General features: G+C 47.5%; 1 protein-coding gene across 2 annotated transcripts in view; it reads right to left on the bottom strand.

The window, feature by feature from the left end:
- Positions 1–20,521, bottom strand: part of hip1 (huntingtin interacting protein 1) — a 70,152-nt gene that overhangs the window by 23,243 nt on the left and 26,388 nt on the right. For both annotated transcript variants that reach the window (XM_084447513.1, XM_084447514.1), the window contains exons 3-14: positions 18,943–19,085; positions 16,187–16,243; positions 14,401–14,481; positions 13,357–13,433; positions 12,926–12,987; positions 8,327–8,467; positions 6,167–6,224; positions 5,953–6,028; positions 4,575–4,715; positions 3,210–3,307; positions 2,969–3,041; positions 2,639–2,822 (exon numbers count right to left, since the gene is read on the bottom strand). In XM_084447513.1, the coding sequence (XP_084303639.1) occupies positions 2,639–2,822; positions 2,969–3,041; positions 3,210–3,307; positions 4,575–4,715; positions 5,953–6,028; positions 6,167–6,224; positions 8,327–8,467; positions 12,926–12,987; positions 13,357–13,433; positions 14,401–14,481; positions 16,187–16,243; positions 18,943–19,085 (1,191 nt within the window). The remainder of the gene's footprint in view (positions 1–2,638; positions 2,823–2,968; positions 3,042–3,209; positions 3,308–4,574; positions 4,716–5,952; positions 6,029–6,166; positions 6,225–8,326; positions 8,468–12,925; positions 12,988–13,356; positions 13,434–14,400; positions 14,482–16,186; positions 16,244–18,942; positions 19,086–20,521) is intronic.

Here is a 20,521-nt window from a genome sequence, read left to right as displayed (position 1 = left end):
TATACCCTAAACCATCTCAGAGAGGTAACGTATACTCTAAACCATCTCAGAGAGGTAACGTATACTCTAAACCATCTCAGAGAGGTAACGTATACCCTAAACCATCTCAGAGAGGTAACGTATACTCTAAACCATCTCAGAGAGGTAACGTATACTCTTAACCATCTCAGAGAGGTAACGTACAGTAGGACCCCGCTTATCCGAACCCAACGGGACCGAAGGTCGTTTGTATCTCTGAAATGTCCGTATGACTGAAACTTATGTTAAAATGCACCAAATTCAATAAGTGGTATACTTGTTTCATGTAGACTCATAATGGCCAATAAATACCCTTAATTACTTGTGAAAATGCATCAAAATTGCAATCAAATAGCCAACTAAACTCATATAGCCTAGCCTATAATAGACCTACAGTAGCCTATAATAAAATAACCGAATTTCCACTTGAGTGCGTGCTTTGATCAAATACAGTACTTTATTCTCAAATGAGGCATAAGCTGCATCGATAGGCTACTGTATTCGCAGAACAACATGGTATAGCCTAAAAACAACACAACATTAGAACAATTAGAGCAAATGATAATCAATAAATAAATAAATGAAATGACAGACAAGTTGTCGTGTCTTAGGCTATTGTAGCCTAAAAGAAAGTCTCTAAAACAACCGATGTAGGCTAACGTGGCCTAGGCTGTAGGCTATTATTTAACAAATACAGTAGGTCTAGTAGGCTAATCTACATGCTCACAACACGTCTGTGTTCCTGAAGTCCATTAACTGGGAACGAAAAATGAATCGATGCTCCTCTGCTTCAGGTTGCTGACGCGCTTTCTGGCTACCAAAGAATGCAGCTCTCGCAGCAGACTCGTTTGCGTTTTGCGCCTGACATTAAAGTAACAAAGAAATGAAACGTGACAGTAGGCTACAGCCTACAGGCAACATGTAGGTCTACATACAGTTCTGTTTTTATTCACAGTAGGGTACAGTACTGTAATGAAAATCCCACCAGTAACCAGATAGCAGGCTAAAAAAAACTAAAAAACGTTTTTTAAGCCTGTCCGGTAGACCGGGAGGTTCGGATCTCTGAAGTTCGGATGAGTGGGGTCCTACTGTATACCCTAAACCATCTCAGAGAGGTAACGTATACTCTAAACCAGGGGTGTCAAACTCTGGCCCGCGGGCCAAATTTGGCCCGCAGTGTAATTATATTTGGCCCGCGAGGCAATACCAAATGACTACTAGAGCTGGCCCGCCAGTATTATACATTGCATTCACCGCTAATACTACAAATCCCATAATGCTCTGCTGTTGTTTTGGCGCGTCAATCAAGACAGGACCCAGAAACGCCCTCTCTTCTGTGACAGTAGTCATAGCAATCTCATACTACAACTGTAACCGTGTTACCCCTTCTTAAAAATGGCGAAAAGAAAGGCAGAAAACAGAAGCTTTACATTATGTAACGTCTCACTGTGATAGAGACACCTGTGTTGACCTACAGTAGCCGGCCGCTGTGTTTGCTCTGTTCCTGTTCATTCAATCCTGTCTGCCTTCTTGCCGGCCTGTCTGCCTGCCTGTCTGCCTGGCTGTCTGTCTGCATGCCGGCTGTCTGTCTGTCTGCCTGGCTGTAGGACAGTCAGGGTTTTAGAAGCTTCTCTACTGAGCAGATGGAGCACCAACACTTGTGTCTGAGGGCGTATTCACATATGTTAGTGCACACCATTGATGCGCACCAAAAGCGAAAGTGATAAGTGCATATTCAATGTTAAAGCAAAACTTGTTTGGGTCCATATTAAAATTTTCATTTGTTCAATGTTGGCCCGCGACTTTGTTCAAGTTTTACATTTTGGCCCACTCTGTATTTGAGTTTGACACCCCTGCTCTAAACCATCTCAGAGAGTCTCAGAAGGAGTTTCTTCCCTCAGACATTCAGGATCATGAATGAAGAGTCTGTTGAACTCTGGACTCAACTCTACAGCTACACTCTCTAAAGCTACACTCAGCACAAAAACACTTTATATTCATACTCATTAGAATAGACATACTGTAACTACATTCTGTACTAGTGGATATACTTGTCAATAGATTTATATATAAATAAATATATATATATACCCATACATCCTTCCTATCTAATGCAACTGCACAACCACACCTCCCCCAGAACCCCATACGCTCATGCATGTATAGTATAGTAGTGTATAGTATAGTAGTGTACAGTATAGTAGTGTATAGTAGTGTACAGTATAGTAGTGTACAGTATAGTAGTGTATAGTATAGTAGTGTATAGTAGTGTATAGTAGTGTACAGTAGTGTATAGTAGTGTATAGTATAGTAGTGTATAGTAGTGTATAGTATAGTAGTGTATAGCACACAGAACCTTGTATCTGGTATCTAGATGCTGTACACATCGCTTCTCTAATCATGTTTTTTTTTACCACTCTATATTGCTTAGTGTACAGAAGCTAATAGAGCTAACGGAAGAAGGAGCTAGCTAGGAGCTAACGGAAGAACATTTCACTACTCTAGTATGGGACCTAACTTTGAGGTGACTTTAACTTTGACGTGACTTTAACTGTGACAGTTGACTACAGAGGAGGACCTCTAACTGTGCCAGTTGAGGACAGCGGAGGAGGGAACTCACTCTCGATCTCCGTGAGGCTGCGCTGCTCCTTCTCCGTGTCCTCTCTGACCCGCCGCAGGTCGTCCAGCTCTGCCCTCAGGAACTCGCTCTCCCCCAGCGCCTGCATCCTCAGGTGGCTCTGCTCCGCTAGCTCCGCCTCCAGCTCGCTGACACGCCCCCGCAGTGCCTGGCACAGGCGGCCGCTCTGAGGCAGGGGACAGTGGGAATTCCCCAACTCATATCATAAATAGGTACAGTGTTACGAAGCATGTCCATTTAACACTTCAAGTTCTTTTCCAAACCCTCCCTCCCCTCCTCCTCCTCCTCTCTCCTCCTGCTCCTCCTTCTCACCTCCAGTCTGAAGGACTCCAGCTCCTCCTGGAGGGCCTGCACCTCCGCTGTGAGCTGTTCAATCAAACGCTCCCTGGGGAAAGACACAGCACATGCGTCTATCAAACAGGCTCCTCCCCTCCCGCGCGGACGGGGATGTGACAGAGCACCGCGGCGTCCGTGTCAAGGAGAGACTGTGCCGGTGGTCGTCCATGTCAAGGAGAGACCGTGCCGGTGTTCCGGTCTGACCGGCCAGCCTTACCTGTCGTCCTTGCGCAGGCCGTTCTGGTTGTTGAAGTTGAAGGGGTCGGTGGCGGCCGAGGTTCCGAACAGGTCGTCGAACTTGGTCTCCCCGGCAGCCTGGGCCGGCGGGACATAGGAAATGGACGCCGGTCAGATTCGGACGCACACGTTTGAATGCACAGGGCCAGCCATGCAAAGAGCAATGTCTACGTCGTCAAATCTATTCAAAGCAATATTATAACTCTACATGCCAGACGTGCACCTCCTTTCGCATTATTTTCACAAAACTGCACATAAATGATCACCAATCACTAGGAGCGGACTTACCCATTAGGTAAGTCCGTGTTGTAGTAGTGGTGTTGTAGTGGAGGTGTTGTAGTAGTGGTGTTGTAGTGGAGGTGTTGTAGTGGTGTTGTTGTAGTGGTGTTGTAGTGGTGGTGTTGTAGAGGAGGTGTTGTAGTGGTGGTGTTGTAGTGGTGGTGTTGTAGTAGTGGTGTTGTAGTAGTGGTGTTGTGTGGAGGTGTTGTAGTGGTGTTGTAGTGGAGGTGTTGTAGTGATGGTGTTGTAGTGTTGTTGTAGTGGAGGTGTTGTAGTGATGGTGTTGTAGTGGTGTTGTAGTGGTGTTGTAGTGGAGGTGTTGTAGTGGAGGTGTTGTAGTGGAGGTGTTGTAGTGGAGGTGTTGTAGTGGTGTTGTAGTGGTGGTGCTGTAGTGGAGGTGTTGTAGTGGAGGTGTTGTAGTGGAGGTGTTGTAGTGGAGGTGTTGTAGTGGTGTTGTAGTGGTGGTGCTGTAGTGGTGGTGTTGTAGTAGTAGTGGTGTTGTAGTGGTGTTGTAGTGGAGGTGTTGAAGTAGTGGTGTTGTAGTGGAGGTGTTGTAGTGGAGGTGTTGTAGTGGAGGTGTTGTAGTAGTGGTGTTGTAGTGGAGGTGTTGTAGTGGAGGTGTTGTAGTAGTGGTGTTGTAGTGGAGGTGTTGTAGTGGAGGTATTGTAGTGGAGGTGTTGTAGTAGTGGTGTTGTAGTGGTGGTGTTGTAGTAGTGGTGTTGTAGTGGAGGTGTTGTAGTAGGTGTGTTATAGTGGTGGTGTTGTAGTGGTGGTGTTGTAGTAGTGGTGTTGTAGTAGGGGTGTTATAGAGGTGGTGTTGTAGTAGTGGTGTTGTAGTGGTGTTGTAGTGGAGGTGTTGTAGTGGTGGGGTTGTAGTGGTGGTGTTGTAGAAGTGGTGTTGTAGTGGTGGTGTTGTAGTGGTGTTGCAGTAGGGGTGTTATAGTGGTGGTGTTGTAGAAGTGGTGTTGTAATGGAGGTGTTGTAGAAGTGGTGTTGTAGTAGAGGTGTTGTAGTGATGGTGTTGTAGTAGTGGTGTTGTTGCAGTGTTGTAGTGGGAGTGTGGTACCTGGACGGGGATGTCCGTGTCCACCAGGTCCTCTGTCTCCACGGCGTGCTCCGTCTCGGGGGACGAGGCCTCGGCGGGGATCACCACCACCGGGCTGATGTGCTCCGACAGCGCCGACGCCCGCAGGAAGTTAGGAGGGTTCTGACAGGAGGAGAGAGGAGAGCAGCGGCGGACAGCGTGACAAAGGCTGCATGCTGGCTCACATCTTTTTTCGTTTCCTTGTGACCTTTCCTTAACCTCGCAGTTCCAAGTGAAGGGTGAGTGAAGGGTAGCCCGGCTCCCCTGAGAGACCTCTGACAGGAGGCACCGGACCACAGATGGAACCCTGTCCTTCGCTATCGGATGGATCTGAGCAGCCCATGAAACGGCTGCCAGTCAGTCCCTTCCAGGATACCAACTCATTGATCAAGGAGTCTTTGGCTGTACCAGGGTTTGAAAGGTAAATTGTGTAGAACATACCAGGGTTTGAAAGGTAAATGGTGTAGAACGTACCAGGGTTTGAAAGGTAAATTGTGTAGAACATTCCAGGGTTTGAAAGGTTAATGGTGTAGAACGTACCAGGGTTTGAAAGGTAAATTGTGTAGAACATTCCAGGGTTTGAAAGGTTAATGGTGTAGAACGTACCAGGGTTTGAAAGGTAAATGGTTTAGAACGTACCAGGGCTTGAAAAGTAAATGGTGTAGAACGTACCAGGGTTTGAAAGGTAAATGGTGTAGGACGTACCAGGGTTTGAAAGGTAAATGGTGTAGGACGTACCAGGGTTTGAAAGGTAAATGGTGTAGAACGTACCAGGGTTTGAAAGGTAAATGGTGTAAGACGTATGAGGGTTTGAAAGGTAAATGGTGTAGAACATACCAGGGTTTGAAAGGTAAATGGTGTAGAACGTACCAGGGTTTGAAAGGTAAATGGTGTAGAACGAACCAGGGCTTAAAAGGTAAATAGTGTAGAACGTACCAGGGTTTGAAAGGTAAATGGTGAGGGCGTACCAGGGTTTGAAAGGTAAATGGTGTAGGACGTATGAGGTTTTGAAAGGTAAATGGTGTAGAACGTACCAGGGTATGAAAGGTAAATGGTGTAGAACGTACTAGGGCTTAAAAGGTAAATGGTGTAGGACGTACCAGGGTTTGAAAGGTAAATGGTGTAGAAAGTACCAGGGTTTGAAAGGTAAATGGTGTAGAACGTACCAGGGTTTGAAAGGTAAATGGTGTAGGACGTACCAGGGTTTGAAAGGTAAATGTTTTACAACATACCAGGGTTTGAAAGGTAAATTGTGTAGAACGTACCAGGGTTTGAAAGGTAAATTGTGTAGAACGTACAAGGGTTTGAAAGGTAAATGGTGTAGGACGTACCAGGGCTTGAAAGGTGGACGGTAACTGACCTCAGGTAGCTGTGGGATCTGGATCAGCCTCTTGAAGTACTGCAGGTTGCTGGAGCGGTAGAACAGACTCTTCAGCCTGGAGGACGAGGAGAAAACAACTGTCTGGTCATTCACAATCACACCTACAGCCCTGGGGGTCACCATCTAGGGTCACATCCTGCACGGACAAGACCTGGGCGTGGTCAGAGAACAGAGTGGAGGCGTGGTCACTCACTTCTTGAACTGCTCCTGGAAGCGATCTCTGTGGCCCTGGAGGGTCTCTGCTGGAAGGCCTGCGGACACAGTGACAGACATTATTAGGTGGGCTAGCTTGCAAAAGCTAGCCCAACTTGTGATATTCCCACTATTTCTTTCTTTCTTTCTTTCTTTCTTTCTTTCTTTCTTTCTTTCTTTCTTTCTTTCTTTCTTTCTTTCTTTCTTTCTTATTATTCTCCCCAGTTTTTGTCTCCTTAACTACTTCTTCATACTTTGTGCTAGAAACTTCATTCAAACTTTAAAATGTTCAGAATGTTTAGCGGATCCATTCAGATTTTTGATATTTTTTATAGTTTTTTAGAAAACTATAAAAAAGAACTGCGTTTGGAATGTTCAGAAACGTTATGTTTTTAGAGTGGTGGCAGCAGTTGCTTTGAAAATATTCACGCATTTTGTAAACTGCTGGCACAAGTACAGTTTTGAGAGCTCACACACATATTATACATCAAAATGTTCACACAACTGTGCTGATTCGTACAATGTAAGTATCTAAGCTGTGTGACTTACAGTTTTCACTGTATGACGATTTGTTCGGGAACTGCGCTCCCCATTGAAACGTATGGCACTGCACTCTAACTTTTGAGCTGCTAATTTAGCATTTTTACCCTTTTCTAACTTGTCGCTATGCCTACAGTTTTAACAGCTCATACACATATTATATATCGAAATGTTCACACAACTGTGCTGATTCGTACAATGGAAGTATCTAAGCTGTGTGACTTACCGTTTTTGAGGTATGACAATTTGTTCGGCAACTACACTCCCCATTGAAACATATGGTGCCGCACTAACTTTTTAGCTGCTAATTTTACATTTTTACCCTTTTTCTAACATGTCGCCATGCCTACAGTGTTTAAGCTATACGGACATATTATACATAGAAATGTGAAGTTCTGCAAGTTCTCAGGATTCCTATGGTGTCAATATATAAGCTGTAACATTTATAGTTTTCGCAATAGAGCTGTCTAAAGCGGACCATGTCTAGGATCAGAGTGTCAGTTGGGATTAGAGTGGTGGCAGCTGTTGTTTAAAAAAAAAAAAATTGTGTGCATGTGCAGCCTCTCTTAAAGGTACAGGCACCCTTTTATAACTAATGTGGTAGCACAGAACTCAGCCAAAATGGAATAGAGACACATGATCTTCACTGGTGGGGGCCGGTGGGTAGCCCAGAGAGGAGTACACCGTCCCTGACTGGCTATGACCAAAAGGGGCGGAGCCTCGCCACCACGCCACTATTCATGCCACAGAACACACTTTTCAGCCCCTGAGTGGGCTAGAGACACACAGTCTTCAATGGTGGATGCATGGAAATTGCTCGGAGGTCACTGTACTGTCCCCGACTAGCTGTAACCCAAGGGGGCGGAGCCTAACCAGCACGCCACTATCCACGCCATGGGCCTGCAACTCAGCCCCTGAGTGGGCTAGAGACACATGGTCTTCACCGGTGGAGTCAGGTAGGTGGCCCAGAGAGGGGTACACTGTCCCCGACTGGCTCTGACCTGAGGGGGCGGAGTCTCACCACCACACCACTATCCGCGCTGGTGGGCTATACGCACGGTCTTCGCCGGTGGGTGCATGGAGATTGCCCGGTCCGTAGTAGTTCTAGCAGTAGCTGTTACATAAAGCTGCAGCAGCTAGCCCACCTCACATTTTCTCCAGGAAATGTACTTTCTAGTTAATCATGTTATTGATCATAGGAGATCAACTCCTTTGCCTGGAACACACTGTAGAAAGACTGAACGTTCCAGAACTGCTCTCATGTGATGCCTTTGTTCCAGTTCTAAACAACTTAGAACGTGTTGTTTCAAAGTATTGGAAACTGTCATTGTATCATAACTGCATTTTAAATGTTTGATATTTGTCAAAGGTCAGGGCATTTGTTTGTCTGTATGCAACCTATATGGATGTTTTAAGGTCTCTCTTGAAAAGGAGATTTTAAATCTCACTGAGCTTCTCCTAGTTATATAAAGGTTTAATAATTAAAAATAATAATAGAATAAAATGAAAGTGTACAGTTAACTAGTGCTTTGGGGATGTGTGTGGTGCATGTACAACCACTGACTGTATGCATATTACAGTGCGTGTGTGTGCAGTCTGTCCAGCAGGGGGAGCCACTCACAGGAGTGCAGCTTGAAGAGCAGCTTGACGGTGTAGTCGTACAGGTGGCTGCTGTCCAGGATCACCTGGATGAGGGGCGCCAGGCGACACTGACCTGCCGCCGTCACCGACACGGACCGAGACATGTCTAGAGAGCTGAACACTAGGGGGCGACACACACACACACACACACACACACACACACACACACACACACACACACACACACACACAGGCACAATAATACAGGCTCAATAATCTGCTCTGCATAGGTAATGTATCTATGAGTGTGTGCGCAGAACAAACTATATCAAAGTCCAACACTTGTACACAACCATAAACACATATAGATGTTTTGCATAACTTTTAGAGTGTGTACTACGTACTACAATTAATTTAAACACTTATATCTAGTATGTACTATGTACTACAGCAAAGTAAAACACTTATATAGAGTAGGTACTACATACTACAGCAGAGTCAGAAACTTCTATAGAGTAGGTACTACGTACTACAGCAGAGTAAAACACTTCTTTCTAGTATGTACTACGTACTACAGCAGAGTCAGACACTTCTATAGAGTAGGTACTACATACTACAGCAGAGTCAGAAACTTCTATAGAGTAGGTACTACGTACTACAGCAGATTCCAACACTTCTATAGAGTAGGTACTACATACTACAGCAGAGTAAAACACTTCTATAGAGTAGGTACTACATACTACAGCAGAGTCAGACACTTCTATAGAGTAGGTACTACGTACTACAGCAGAGTAAAACACTTATATAGAGTAGGTACTACATACTATAGCAGTCAGACACTTCTATAGAGTAGGTACTACGTACTAGAGCAGTCAGACACTTCTATAGAGTAGGTACTACAGCAGTCAGACACTTCTATAGAGTAGGTACTACATACTACAGCAGTCAGACACTTCTATAGAGTAGGTACTACGTACTACAGCAGAGTCAAACACTTATATAGAGTAGGTACTACGTACTACAGCAGAGTCAGACACTTCTATAGAGTAGGTACTACGTACTACAGCAGAGTCAGACACTTCTATAGAGTAGGTACTACATACTACAGCAGAGTCAGACACTTCTATAGAGTAGGTACTACATACTACAGCAGAGTCAGACACTTCTATAGAGTAGGTACTACATACTACAGCAGAGTCAGACACTTCTATAGAATAGGTACTACGTACTACAGCAGAGTCAAACACTTCAATAGAGTAGGTACTACGTACTACAGCAGTCAGACACTTCTATAGAATAGGTACTACGTACTACAGCAGTCAGACACTTCTATAGAGTAGGTACTACGTACTACAGCAGTCAGACACTTCTATAGAGTAGGTACTACGTACTACAGCAGAGTCAGACACTTCTATAGAGTAGGTACTACGTACTACAGCAGAGTCAGACACTTCTATAGAGTAGGTACTATGTACTACAGCAGTCTCTTTCTGCCTGACTCAGAAACTGGTTTCCCTCCACACAGAGGTGTGGCTTCCTGTGCAGCCAGTCCCAGACACACACACAGACACGCACACACACAAAACACACACAGACACGCACGCACACAAAACACACACAGACAGGCCTCTCAGCTCCTAGCTGCCTGACGTGATGCCTTGTAAATACATTGTCTGTTTGGAGGAGGGAGAGGGGGCTCAGGGTGTGTGTGTGTGTGTGTGTGGTGCAGGGACTGCTATGGGGGGCTAGAACAGAGGCTGCATGAGAAAACACGGATGAAGGGAGAGGAGTGAGACATGAGAAAAGGCTGTATGTGTTTGAGAGAGAGAGAGAGAGAGAGAGAGAGAGAGTGGGTGTGTGTTTGTGTGATATTTGTGTGAAAGCTGTGTGTGTGATATTTGTGTGAAAGCTGTGTGTGTTTGAGAGAGAGTGTGTGTGTGTGTGTGATATTTGTGTGAAAGAGCTGTGTGTTTGAGTGTAGAGAGGAGCAGGTTGTTACAGAGCAGACCTGTGTGAAGCAGACGGGGTGTGTGGCTCCAGTAGTGTAGCAGACGGGGGGTGTGGCTGTAGTAGTGAAGCAGACGGGGGTGTGGCTGTAGTAGTGAAGCAGACGGGGGGTGTGGCTGTAGTAGTGAAGCAGACGGGGGTGTGGCTGTAGTAGTGATGCAGACGGGGGTGTGGCCATACGCGCAGTTTGACTTTTTGATCAGGGGGGGCAGTGAGTCCCAGCCACACTAAGCTAAGCAGCTAAGCAACACGGCAAGTCAGATTATGGGCCTATAATCATTCACATAGGCAAGAAAACATATAGGCCTACGAGTGTTTCAAAGCCTAGGCTATATGAATATTTAATTAATGAATTTAATTCATTCAACGTGTTGAATAGCCTGCTACTGAAATATGCTACATGAAATGTCAACATTCTTGTATCAAGAATACAATATTATAATTGAAAACACCCACACGTATTAAATACTTAAAGGACAATGCTCGTTTTTGACAACCTGGACCTTATTAACGACATATTATAAGACGTTTGACTCACCGAGATCACTTTGGTGTAGTTTGGAGGCATGTAGAAGAAATGTAAAGTCCAGTGCAAGCCAGTATATCCATGTAATGGCGGTGGTCGGGGCACTTAGAATGCAGTTTCTAAAAATCTATTTTCTGCCGCGAAACGGTTGTTTTCATCAATCTGTCTTGATGAATCGCTAGTTGTGCTTACATAGAGCATGCCTGTTGTGGTTTTCACATGCCATGATCTTTCGAAACGTCTTTCGAAACGAAATAGCTTCCTCACTTGCTCCAGCACTAATGCGCACAGCGCGCAATAGTTGCTCCAGCACGCTGTGCGCATGCGTGCTGGAGCAAGTGAGGAAGCTATTTCGTGTCTAAAGACGTTTCTAAAGATCATATTACAGAGGCATGTGAAATACAGGCCTATGCTCTCTATGTAAGCACAACTAGCAATTCATCAAGACAGATTGATGAAAACAACCGTTTCGCGGCAGAAAATAGATTTTTAGAAACTGCATTCTAAGTGCCCCGACCACCGCCATTACATGGATATACTGGCTCGCGCTGGATTTTAAATTTCTTCTACATGCCTCCGAACTACACCAAAGTGATCTCGGTGAGTCAAACGTCTTATAATATGTCGTAAATAAGGTCCAGGTTGTCAAAAACGAGCATTGTCCTTTAAGCTAATAAATGAGACCAAATAAATGCTTTTAGGCAGAGTTTACAGACTTTTTATTTCTTCATTAAAACAGAATGTATGCTACGCCTTTCATGCTTCAATGTCGGGATGTGTCATTATAAGCAGCGTATTAGAATCCAGCAATTGCCTCTTCACATGTAGCCTATCTGCATTTATATCAAAGAATAATCACCAAAGGAATAATGCTGCGTGCATAATCGATTTGACAACTGGACAATGGATACGTTGCACAGCAAATATGCAGTAGGCCTATCCAACAGTTCGTTCATGGCTAGCAATGGTAGGCCTACAGCTATGGGATTAGCTCATGTTTGGGTTGCTGTCAAAGCTGTCACTCTTATGTTGCTATAGCCTACAATTATCAGAACAATATGAACATTCAGTTTAAAGTTTTCCATCCACCCATAACTGGATGAGGAATAACCACCGCAAAGCGATCAATTCTCACGCAAGCAGCAGCCAGGCTGTTCAGTGCATTTCTCTAATCCGGTCGCGACCCAGTCTATAGAATACATGTTTTGGATGCGTTGCAGACAGTTTGCACATCTGGCCACCAGGGGGGGCAGTGCCCCCCCTTGCCCCAGCCAATCTGCACGCCTGGGTGTGGCTGTAGTAGTGAAGCAGACGGGGGTGTGGCTGTAGTAGTGATGCAGACGGGGGTGTGGCTGTAGTAGTGAAGCAGACGGGGGTGTGGCTGTAGTAGTGATGCAGACGGGGGTGGGGCTGTAGTAGTGAAGCAGACGGGGGTGTGGCTGTAGTAGTGATGCAGACGGGGGTGTGGCTGTAGTAGTGATGCAGACGGGGGTGGGGCTGTAGTAGTGAAGCAGACGGGGGTGGGGCTGTAGTAGTGATGCAGACGGGGGTGTGGCTGTAGTAGTGAAGCAGACGGGGGTGTGGCTGTAGTAGTGATGCAGACGGGGGTGTGGCTGTAGTAGTGAAGCAGACAGGGGTGTGGCTGTAGTAGTGATGCAGACGGGGGTGTGGCTGTAGTAGTGAAGCAGACGGGGGTGTGGCTGTAGTAGTGATGCAGACGGGGGTGGGGCTGTAGTAGTGAAGCAGACGGGGGTGTGGCTGTAGTAGTGATGCAGACGGGGGTGTGGCTGTAGTAGTGAAGCAGACGGGGGTGTAGCTGTAGTAGTGATGCAGACGGGGGTGGGGCTGTAGTAGTGAAGCAGACGGGGGTGTGGCTGTAGTAGTGATGCAGACGGGGGTGGGGCTGTAGTAGTGAAGCAGATGGGGGTGTGGCTGTAGTAGCTGGTTAATCGCTGCCTCATTAAAGGTGCTACTCCGGGTGCTGCGTGAACACTGTGGGCTGTGTTATGTCACTCACACACACACACACACACACACACACACTCACACACACACACACTCTCCGAGGAGAAGACTGCAGAGGAGCAGGAGACGGGAGTAGCTCACCTCCCAGGAAGAGCGTCAGCTCGCACTCCAGGTAGTCGAACATCTCCACCGTCAGCTGGAAGCTGTGGACACACACACACACACACACACACACACACACACACACACACAGACACATACAGACATACACACACACACATGCACACGCACGCACACACACACACACAGACGCACACACACGCACGCACACACACACACACACATGCACACACACACACATGCACACACACACACATGCACACACACACACACACGCAGACACACACACAGGCAGACAAATCCAGATAAACGCAAATGTGAATCAAGCTTTTTTGGGGTCCGGTAACATGACTGTGCAGAATGGAGGAGCAGCATGCGCGCCATTCCCGTCACTGCGCCCTCTGGTGGTAGGACTGGGGGTGGCCGGGAGGACGCTGGACAGCCTCACTCACAAGTTGTTGACGTCGTTCTCTCCCGCCTCGTCCAGCTGCCGGTTGGACATCTGAAGGTTTCCTGTGAAACGGGGATTCTGGGAGACATGGAGAAACGTCAGGTGAGGAGCGGGATGTTGGTGTGGGATCCCTGCTGATCAACAGGAGCCCCCCGGGTCCCCAACCTGCCTGAACACCACGTCCCCAACCCTCCTGAACACCGCGTCCCCAACCTGCCTGAACACCGCGTCCCCAATCCTCCTGAACACCGCATCCCCAACCCTCCTGAACACCGCGTCCCCCACCCGCCTGAACACCCCAACCCTCCTGAACACCGCATCCCCAACCCGCCTGAACACCGAGTCCCCAACCCACCTGAACACCGCGTCCCCAACCCTCCTGAACACCGCGTCCACAACCCGCCTGAACACCCCAACCCACATGAACACCGCGTCCCCAACCCGCATAGACACTGCATCCCCAACCCGCCTGAACACCGCATCCCCAACCCGCCTGAACACCCCAACCCGCCTGAACACCCCAACCCGCCTGAACACCATGTCCTGGAGGAGCCTATCCTGAGATCCCAGACACTACTAAGCTGCTACGGCAAGAATTTCTGGGGAACACGCTATGATATTCCTGGACACCAATGAGAATGCTTTCAGATTTTGAATGCGGATGCTGATTGGCCCGCGCACATAGCGCGATTTGGCTTCTGATTGGTCACTGACCACAGATTTCCACTTTCCCAGTATTGCGAATGAGTCCTGCGCTCTAGCAAGCTGTCAGTAGCATATCTCTGTCTCAATTATATGCTCCAGATGAAATCATGATCAAATGCAGCTGGATCTGAGAGGCAGGCTGATGCGCTGGCTCCGCCCCTCTAACCAGGTTCTGTGGCATTTCACTCAAGACTGGGTTGAGCCCAACTGTCAATACGAAGGGTCTAATGGCATTTCCTGAAGGGCTGTTGCTCTGAGGAGGGACAAGGGACACAGACAGGACAGGACATAGGAGGGACACAGCCCTGCTGCTCGACCAGACAGGACAGGACATACTCACTTTGATGTGGAACTCCATTTTGGTGATGAGCAGTTTGAGGTAGATGCTGCACAACTTTCCATAGCCTTCGCTGAGGTGACCCTGAGGACAGAGGAGAACAGAGAGAGAGTGAGAGAGAAGGAGAGAGAGAAGGAGAGAGAGAAGGAGAGAGGGAAGGAGAGAGAGAGAGGGAAAAAGAGAGACAGATATAGGGAGACGGAGAGAGAAGGAGAGAAAGAGAGGGAGAGAGAGAGGGAGAGAGAGAGAGAGGGAGGGAGAGAGCGGGAGAGAGAGACAGAGAGAGAGAGGGAGAGAGAGAGTGAGATAAAGAGAGAGGGTAATGAGAAAGGGAGAGAGAGAGAGAGGGTGATGAGAGAGGGAGAGAGAGCGAGAGGGTGATGAGAGAGAGGGAGAGAGAGAGAGGGTGATGAGATGACTCCAGGGATGTCTGGACGGTCCTCTCTGATGGGACAGAGACTGTCTCTCTCTGACGGGACAGAGACCGTCTCTCTCTGACGGCCGGCCTGATGCTAGCGGATGGCGGCCGAGTCACTTCTCACTTCCCCTTTCTCCGGCTCTCAAGTGGAAATGATGTCACAACAGGAAGGGCAGATTACACTGGGGCCACCCTCCCCCCCATGTCCTCCTGTTTAGTGTTGTCAGCAGAAACTATGTGAGGCTCCTCAAGCGAGTGTGCCTCTGAGAAAAAATTCCCAGTCAGCAGAGCGGCTCCTCCCCCTGGAGCTGACGCCCCTACAGGCCGGGAGGTTCTGTGGTTCGGTCAAGTGGTCAGTGGCCAGTTCGTTGAGCAGGCTCGTGGGGTTGTGAGAGATCACAGTTCGTTGAGCAGGCTCGTGGGGTTGTGAGAGATCACAGTAAGTTGAGCAGGCTTGTGGGGTTGTGAGAGGTCACAGTTCGTTGAGCAGGCTCGTGGGGTTGTGAGAGGTCACAGTTCGTTGAGCAGGCTGGTGGGGTTGTGAGAGGTCACAGTTCGTTGAGCAGGCTCGTGGGGTTGTGAGAGGTCACAGTTCGTTGAGCAGGCTGGTGGGGTTGTGAGAAGTCACAGGTTGTTCAGCAGGCTGGTGGGGTTGTGAGAGCTCGGTGACTCAGGTCTAAGTCCCACCATCAAGCTGTATTATAGAGCTGGCGCTGTTTTCTCATTGTTTACAAGGGGTAATGAGCTCTAGGGCGCTATGGAGACGACAGCCGTGTTCCAAGCGCTTTTTAGCGCTATCGCACCTTTTTTTTCAGTTGAAAAAAGTTGACGTTTTTGGGCTAGAGCGCAGGCTGTATAAGGTTGTTCTGATGACAAGGACGGTCGAGGAACAGCAGAGACAGCGAATGTTTGCACTAGTTAACATTAGCTAGCTATCTTAGCTAGTTAATACTCCAGTTAATGCTAGCTATCCCAGTGCGCTCCACGCAGCTGAGAGAAGCTGGGGGTCTGGCGCGGTTCAGGTGGATACAGCTCACTGGTGACGCGCAGCCAATCAGCCTATCAGCTCCGGCTCACTGGTGGACACGCAGCCAATCAGCCTATCAGCTCCGGCTCACTGGTGGACATGCAGCCAATCAGCTCCGAGCTGCAGAGTCACACTGACTGTGGTCAGGTCACACTAGCAGACAGACTTCTGTGGTCAGGTCACACTAGCAGACAGACTGCTGTGGTCAGGTCACACTAGCAGACAGACTGCTGTGGTCAGGTCACACTAGCAGGCAGACTGCTGTGGTCAGGTCACACTACGTGGTGACAAGGCCTGTGGGAGAAACCATGATGACTGCAACCACCGGTGTTATTTTTTCTTACCCACATCCTGCTCATGTCACTCAGATCCGCCTTGTTCCTCATGGAGTCCTTTATCACCTATCAGGGGAGAGAGAGAGTGAGAGAGAGAGAGAGAGAGAGAGAGAGAGAGAGAGAGAGAGGGACACGTGAAACATAGGCAGCTGATACCACAACACATCTTAAGATAGCTCCGTCTCTGTGAAATCACACCAGTGATGGAGAGCTGCATTGGAAGTGGTACAGCATTCACACTTTTCCGCTGCATGAAACCGGCACAAATATTATTATTTTTTTGGGGGGGGTGGGGGGCGGGCTTTCATTGGGCAAAAGGTGAGTCCATTCAAGTTGAGTTGATACTTTTTTCAGATCACCTCCTTGGAGGTTCCGAGCAAGCTGAGGCGAGCCAAAAGATGACATGAAAACACTGCAGACTGCTGATTGGTCAGGTGAAATCCAAGGTTATTATAGTTAACGAAAACTAACTAAAAAACGAAAACTAGTTGCGAAAAAACCTTTTAGTTAAATGAAATACTAGGATTTACAAAAAAATGATAACTATATAAATCTCTCTGTGTGTTTACAAAACTTACTAAAACAAAAATTATAGAGAAAATGTCTTTAGTTTTAGTCTTTTTCATTTCATACATTAGCCTAGTATTTTGGGTGGATATGAAATCTATCCTCCATTTTTTTTTTATCTGTGCCCCTGCGCAGAAGTAACCTGACGTGCGCCAGATGATTTGTTTCACACAGTGTGAAACAACGTGAGCTCACAAGATCAGGATGGTCTCACCAGGCTAGCGCAGAAGAAAAACTAAACTAAAACTAATACCGAAACTAACAAAAACTAAACTAAAACTAAGCATTTTCAAAAAATATAAACTAGCAAACTTGCTTTAAAAACTAATTAAAACTAAACTGAAATTGAAAACAAAAAGTTAAAACGATATAAAAAATAGAAACTAATGAAAAAAGCAAAACTATTATAACCTTGGTGAAAACACTGCAGACTGCTGATTGGTCAGGTGAGAACACTGCAGACAGATGATTGGTCTGGTGAAAACACTGCAGACTGCTGATTGGTCTGGTGAAAACACTGCAGACTGCTGATTGGTCTGGTGAAAACACTGCAGACTGCTGATTGGTCAGGTGAGAACACTGCAGACTGATGAAGTTCACACAGATCTTACTGTAGCTCTAATTTGAGACATAGTTTGTCTTCAACCTGAAAAACTCATCAGGGACTTTGAGTTAAATGAGGGGAGGGCCGAAACATTTTGTACCCGTTTTGCTACCAAAAACAACAGTAGACTTCTAAGGCCTTGGACAGTAGCGCCAGCACCATGCCCTAGCCTGCTAGAGGTGACAGCTACTGAGTGAAAGCTGCTGGAATATGACTTTGTCATTTATTACTACTTATGATAATAAGTCCTCAAATTGACAGCTATTCCTGTGCTGTGTTTTATATACACAATTAAACACGGACACTTCCCTAGTGGTATTTAACATTACAGGGAAACAGAAATGTAAGGACTCCTCTGCATAGTAAATGTTATGAGAACATCGCCGGACATGTCATTGTATACCAGTTTCTCACTGTTTCGCTCATGAAGTATGTTCAAATGAAAGTAAATCTACATTTTCCTACATAACAAAGTGAAAAGTGAGTGGAGTGAATCTGAGGCGGTAGCGCGTGGCTGGAGAGAAGCACATGGATCAGTGTTCCAGGAGTCAGTGTTCAAGGAGTCAGTGTTCCAGGAGTCAGTGTTCAAGGAGTCAGTGTTCCAGGAGTCAGTGTTCCAGGAGTCAGTGTTCAAGGAGTCAGTGTTCCAGGAGTCAGTGTTCCAGGAGTCAGTGTTCCAGGAGTCAGTGTTCCAGGAGTCAGTGTTCAAGGAGTCAGTGTTCCAGGAGTCAGTGTTCAAGGAGTCAGTGTTCCAGGAGTCAGTGTCCAAGGAGTCAGTGTTCCAGGAGTCAGTGTCCCAGGGGTAAGTGTTCAAGGAGTCAGTGTTCAAGGAGTCAGTGTTCCAGGAGTCAGTGTTCAAGGAGTCAGTGTTCAAGGAGTCAGTGTTCCAGGAGTCAGTGTTCAAGGAGTCAGTGTTCCAGGAGTCAGTGTTCCAGGAGTCAGTGTTCCAGGAGTCAGTGTTCAAGGAGTCAGTGTTCCAGGAGTCAGTGTTCAAGGAGTCAGTGTTCCAGGAGTCAGTGTGTGGGCGTTCATGAATGAATAGATGTGAACTGAACACTGTGCTGAACACCCAATACATGGAGCCCAATGCTGGGGGCTGAGAGCAGCGTCTTACAACACAGATATAACCTACGGTGAGTTGGCCCTAGAGAACAGAATAGGTAGGTAGGTATTAGGTAGATACTGTACTAGGTAGGTACTAGGTAGGTACTGTACTAGGTAGGTAGGTCTGTAGGTAGATACTAGGTATATAGGAAGGTATATAGGTAGGAAGGTAGGTACTAGGTAGGTAGGTAGGTAGGTAGGGAGGGAGGGAGGTAGGTACTGTAGGTACTAGGTAGGTAGGTACTAGGTGGGTACTAGGTAGGTAGGTACTAGGTAGGTAGGTAGGTAGGTACTAGGGAGGTAGGTAGGTAGGGAGGGAGGTAGGTAGGTACTAGGTGGGTACTAGGTAGGTAGGTACTAGGTGGGTACTAGGTAGGTAGGTACTAGGTGGGTACCTGGTAGGTAGATACTAGGTAGGTACTTTTTCCTGGGGGGAAACTGCGTTAAGAGCTCTACCTAATGGTCAGACCCTTTCAGGTGTGATACTTACGTTGGGATGTCCGTCTCTCAGGAGCTTGTGGAAGACGTGGCAGAACTTCCAGCAGAGCACGGCGTTGCTGGACAGGGGCAGCCGGTTGACCGCGGCCCAGAAGGTGTGCGCCCCCTTCTCATGGTGGGTCCCCAGGATACAGGGTGAGGAGGACGGTCAAGGAGGACACGAAGGAGAGACAGACAAATACCCCACACCTGTCTGTCTACCCGTCTGTCTGTCTGTCTGCCTACTGCCTGCAGGTCTGTCTGTCTGTCTGTCTGTCTGTATGCCTACTGCCTGCCTGCATGTCTGTCTTTCTCTGTCTGTCTGTCTGTCTATCTACCTGTTCGTCTACTGTCTGTCTGCCTGGCTGTCTGTCTGTCTACTGTCCGTCTCACAGAGATAAACACCCTAGACCTGTGTGTCTCACCCTGTCTCAAGTCCTTCCTGTGTGGTCAGGCCTGTCTGTCTGTCTACCTGCGTGGTCAGGCCTGTCTGTCTACCTGTGTGGTCAGGCCTGTCTGTCTACCTGCGTGGTCTGGCCTGTCTATCTACCTGTGTGGTCTGGCCTGTCTGTCTGTCTACCTGTGTGGTCAGGCCCGTCTGTCTACCTGCGTGGTCAGGCCTGTCTGTCTACCTGCGTGGTCAGGCCTGTCTGTCTACCTGCGTGGTCTGGCCTGTCTGTCTACCTGCGTGGTCTGGCCTGTCTGTCTACCTGCGTGGTCAGGCCTGTCTGTCTACCTGCGTGGTCAGGCCTGTCTGTCTACCTGCGTGGTCTGGCCTGTCTGTCTACCTGCGTGGTCAGGCCCGTCTGTCTACCTGCATGGTCAGGTCTGTCTGTCTACCTGCGTGGTCAGGCCAGTCTGTCTGTCTGTCTACCTGCGTGGTCAGACCTGTCTGTCTACCTGTCTACTGTTTGTGTTTTGAAGGAAGCAGCTGAGGATCGGTCTTAAAGGACAATGCTCGTTTTTGACAACCTGGACCTTATTTACGACATATTATAAGACGTTTGACTCACCGAGATCACTTTGGTGTAGTTCGGAGGCATGTAGAAGAAATTTAAAATCCAGCGCGAGCCAGTATATCCATGTAATGGCGGTGGTCGGGGCACTTAGAATGCAGTTTCTAAAAATCTATTTTCTGCCGCGAAACGGTTGTTTTCATCAATCTGTCTTGATGAATCGCTAGTTGTGCTTACATAGAGCATAGGCCTGTTGTGGTTTTCACATGCCATGATCTTTCGAAACGTCTTTCGAAATCAATAGCTTCCTCACTTGCTCCAGCACTAATGCGCACAGCGCGCAATCGTTGCTCCAGCACGCTGTGCGCATGCGTGCTGGAGCAAGTGAGGAAGCTATTTCGTGTCTAAAGACGTTTCTAAAGATCATGTTACAGAGGCATGTGAAATACCACAACAGGCCTATGCTCTCTATGTAAGCACAACTAGCGATTCATCAAGACAGAATGATGAAAACAACCGTTTCGCGGCAGAAAATAGATTTTTAGAAACTGCATTCTAAGTGCCCCGACCACCGCCATTACATGGATATACTGGCTCGCGCTGGATTTTAAATTTCTTCTACATGCCTCCGAACTA

The sequence above is a fragment of the Borostomias antarcticus genome (genome assembly GCF_949987555.1).
Source record: "Borostomias antarcticus genome assembly, chromosome: 1".
In the NCBI taxonomy this organism is placed as follows: Eukaryota; Metazoa; Chordata; class Actinopteri; order Stomiiformes; family Stomiidae; genus Borostomias; species Borostomias antarcticus.
Note: the sequence above shows the minus strand (reverse complement) of the source record. Positions and strands in the feature narration are given on the sequence as shown.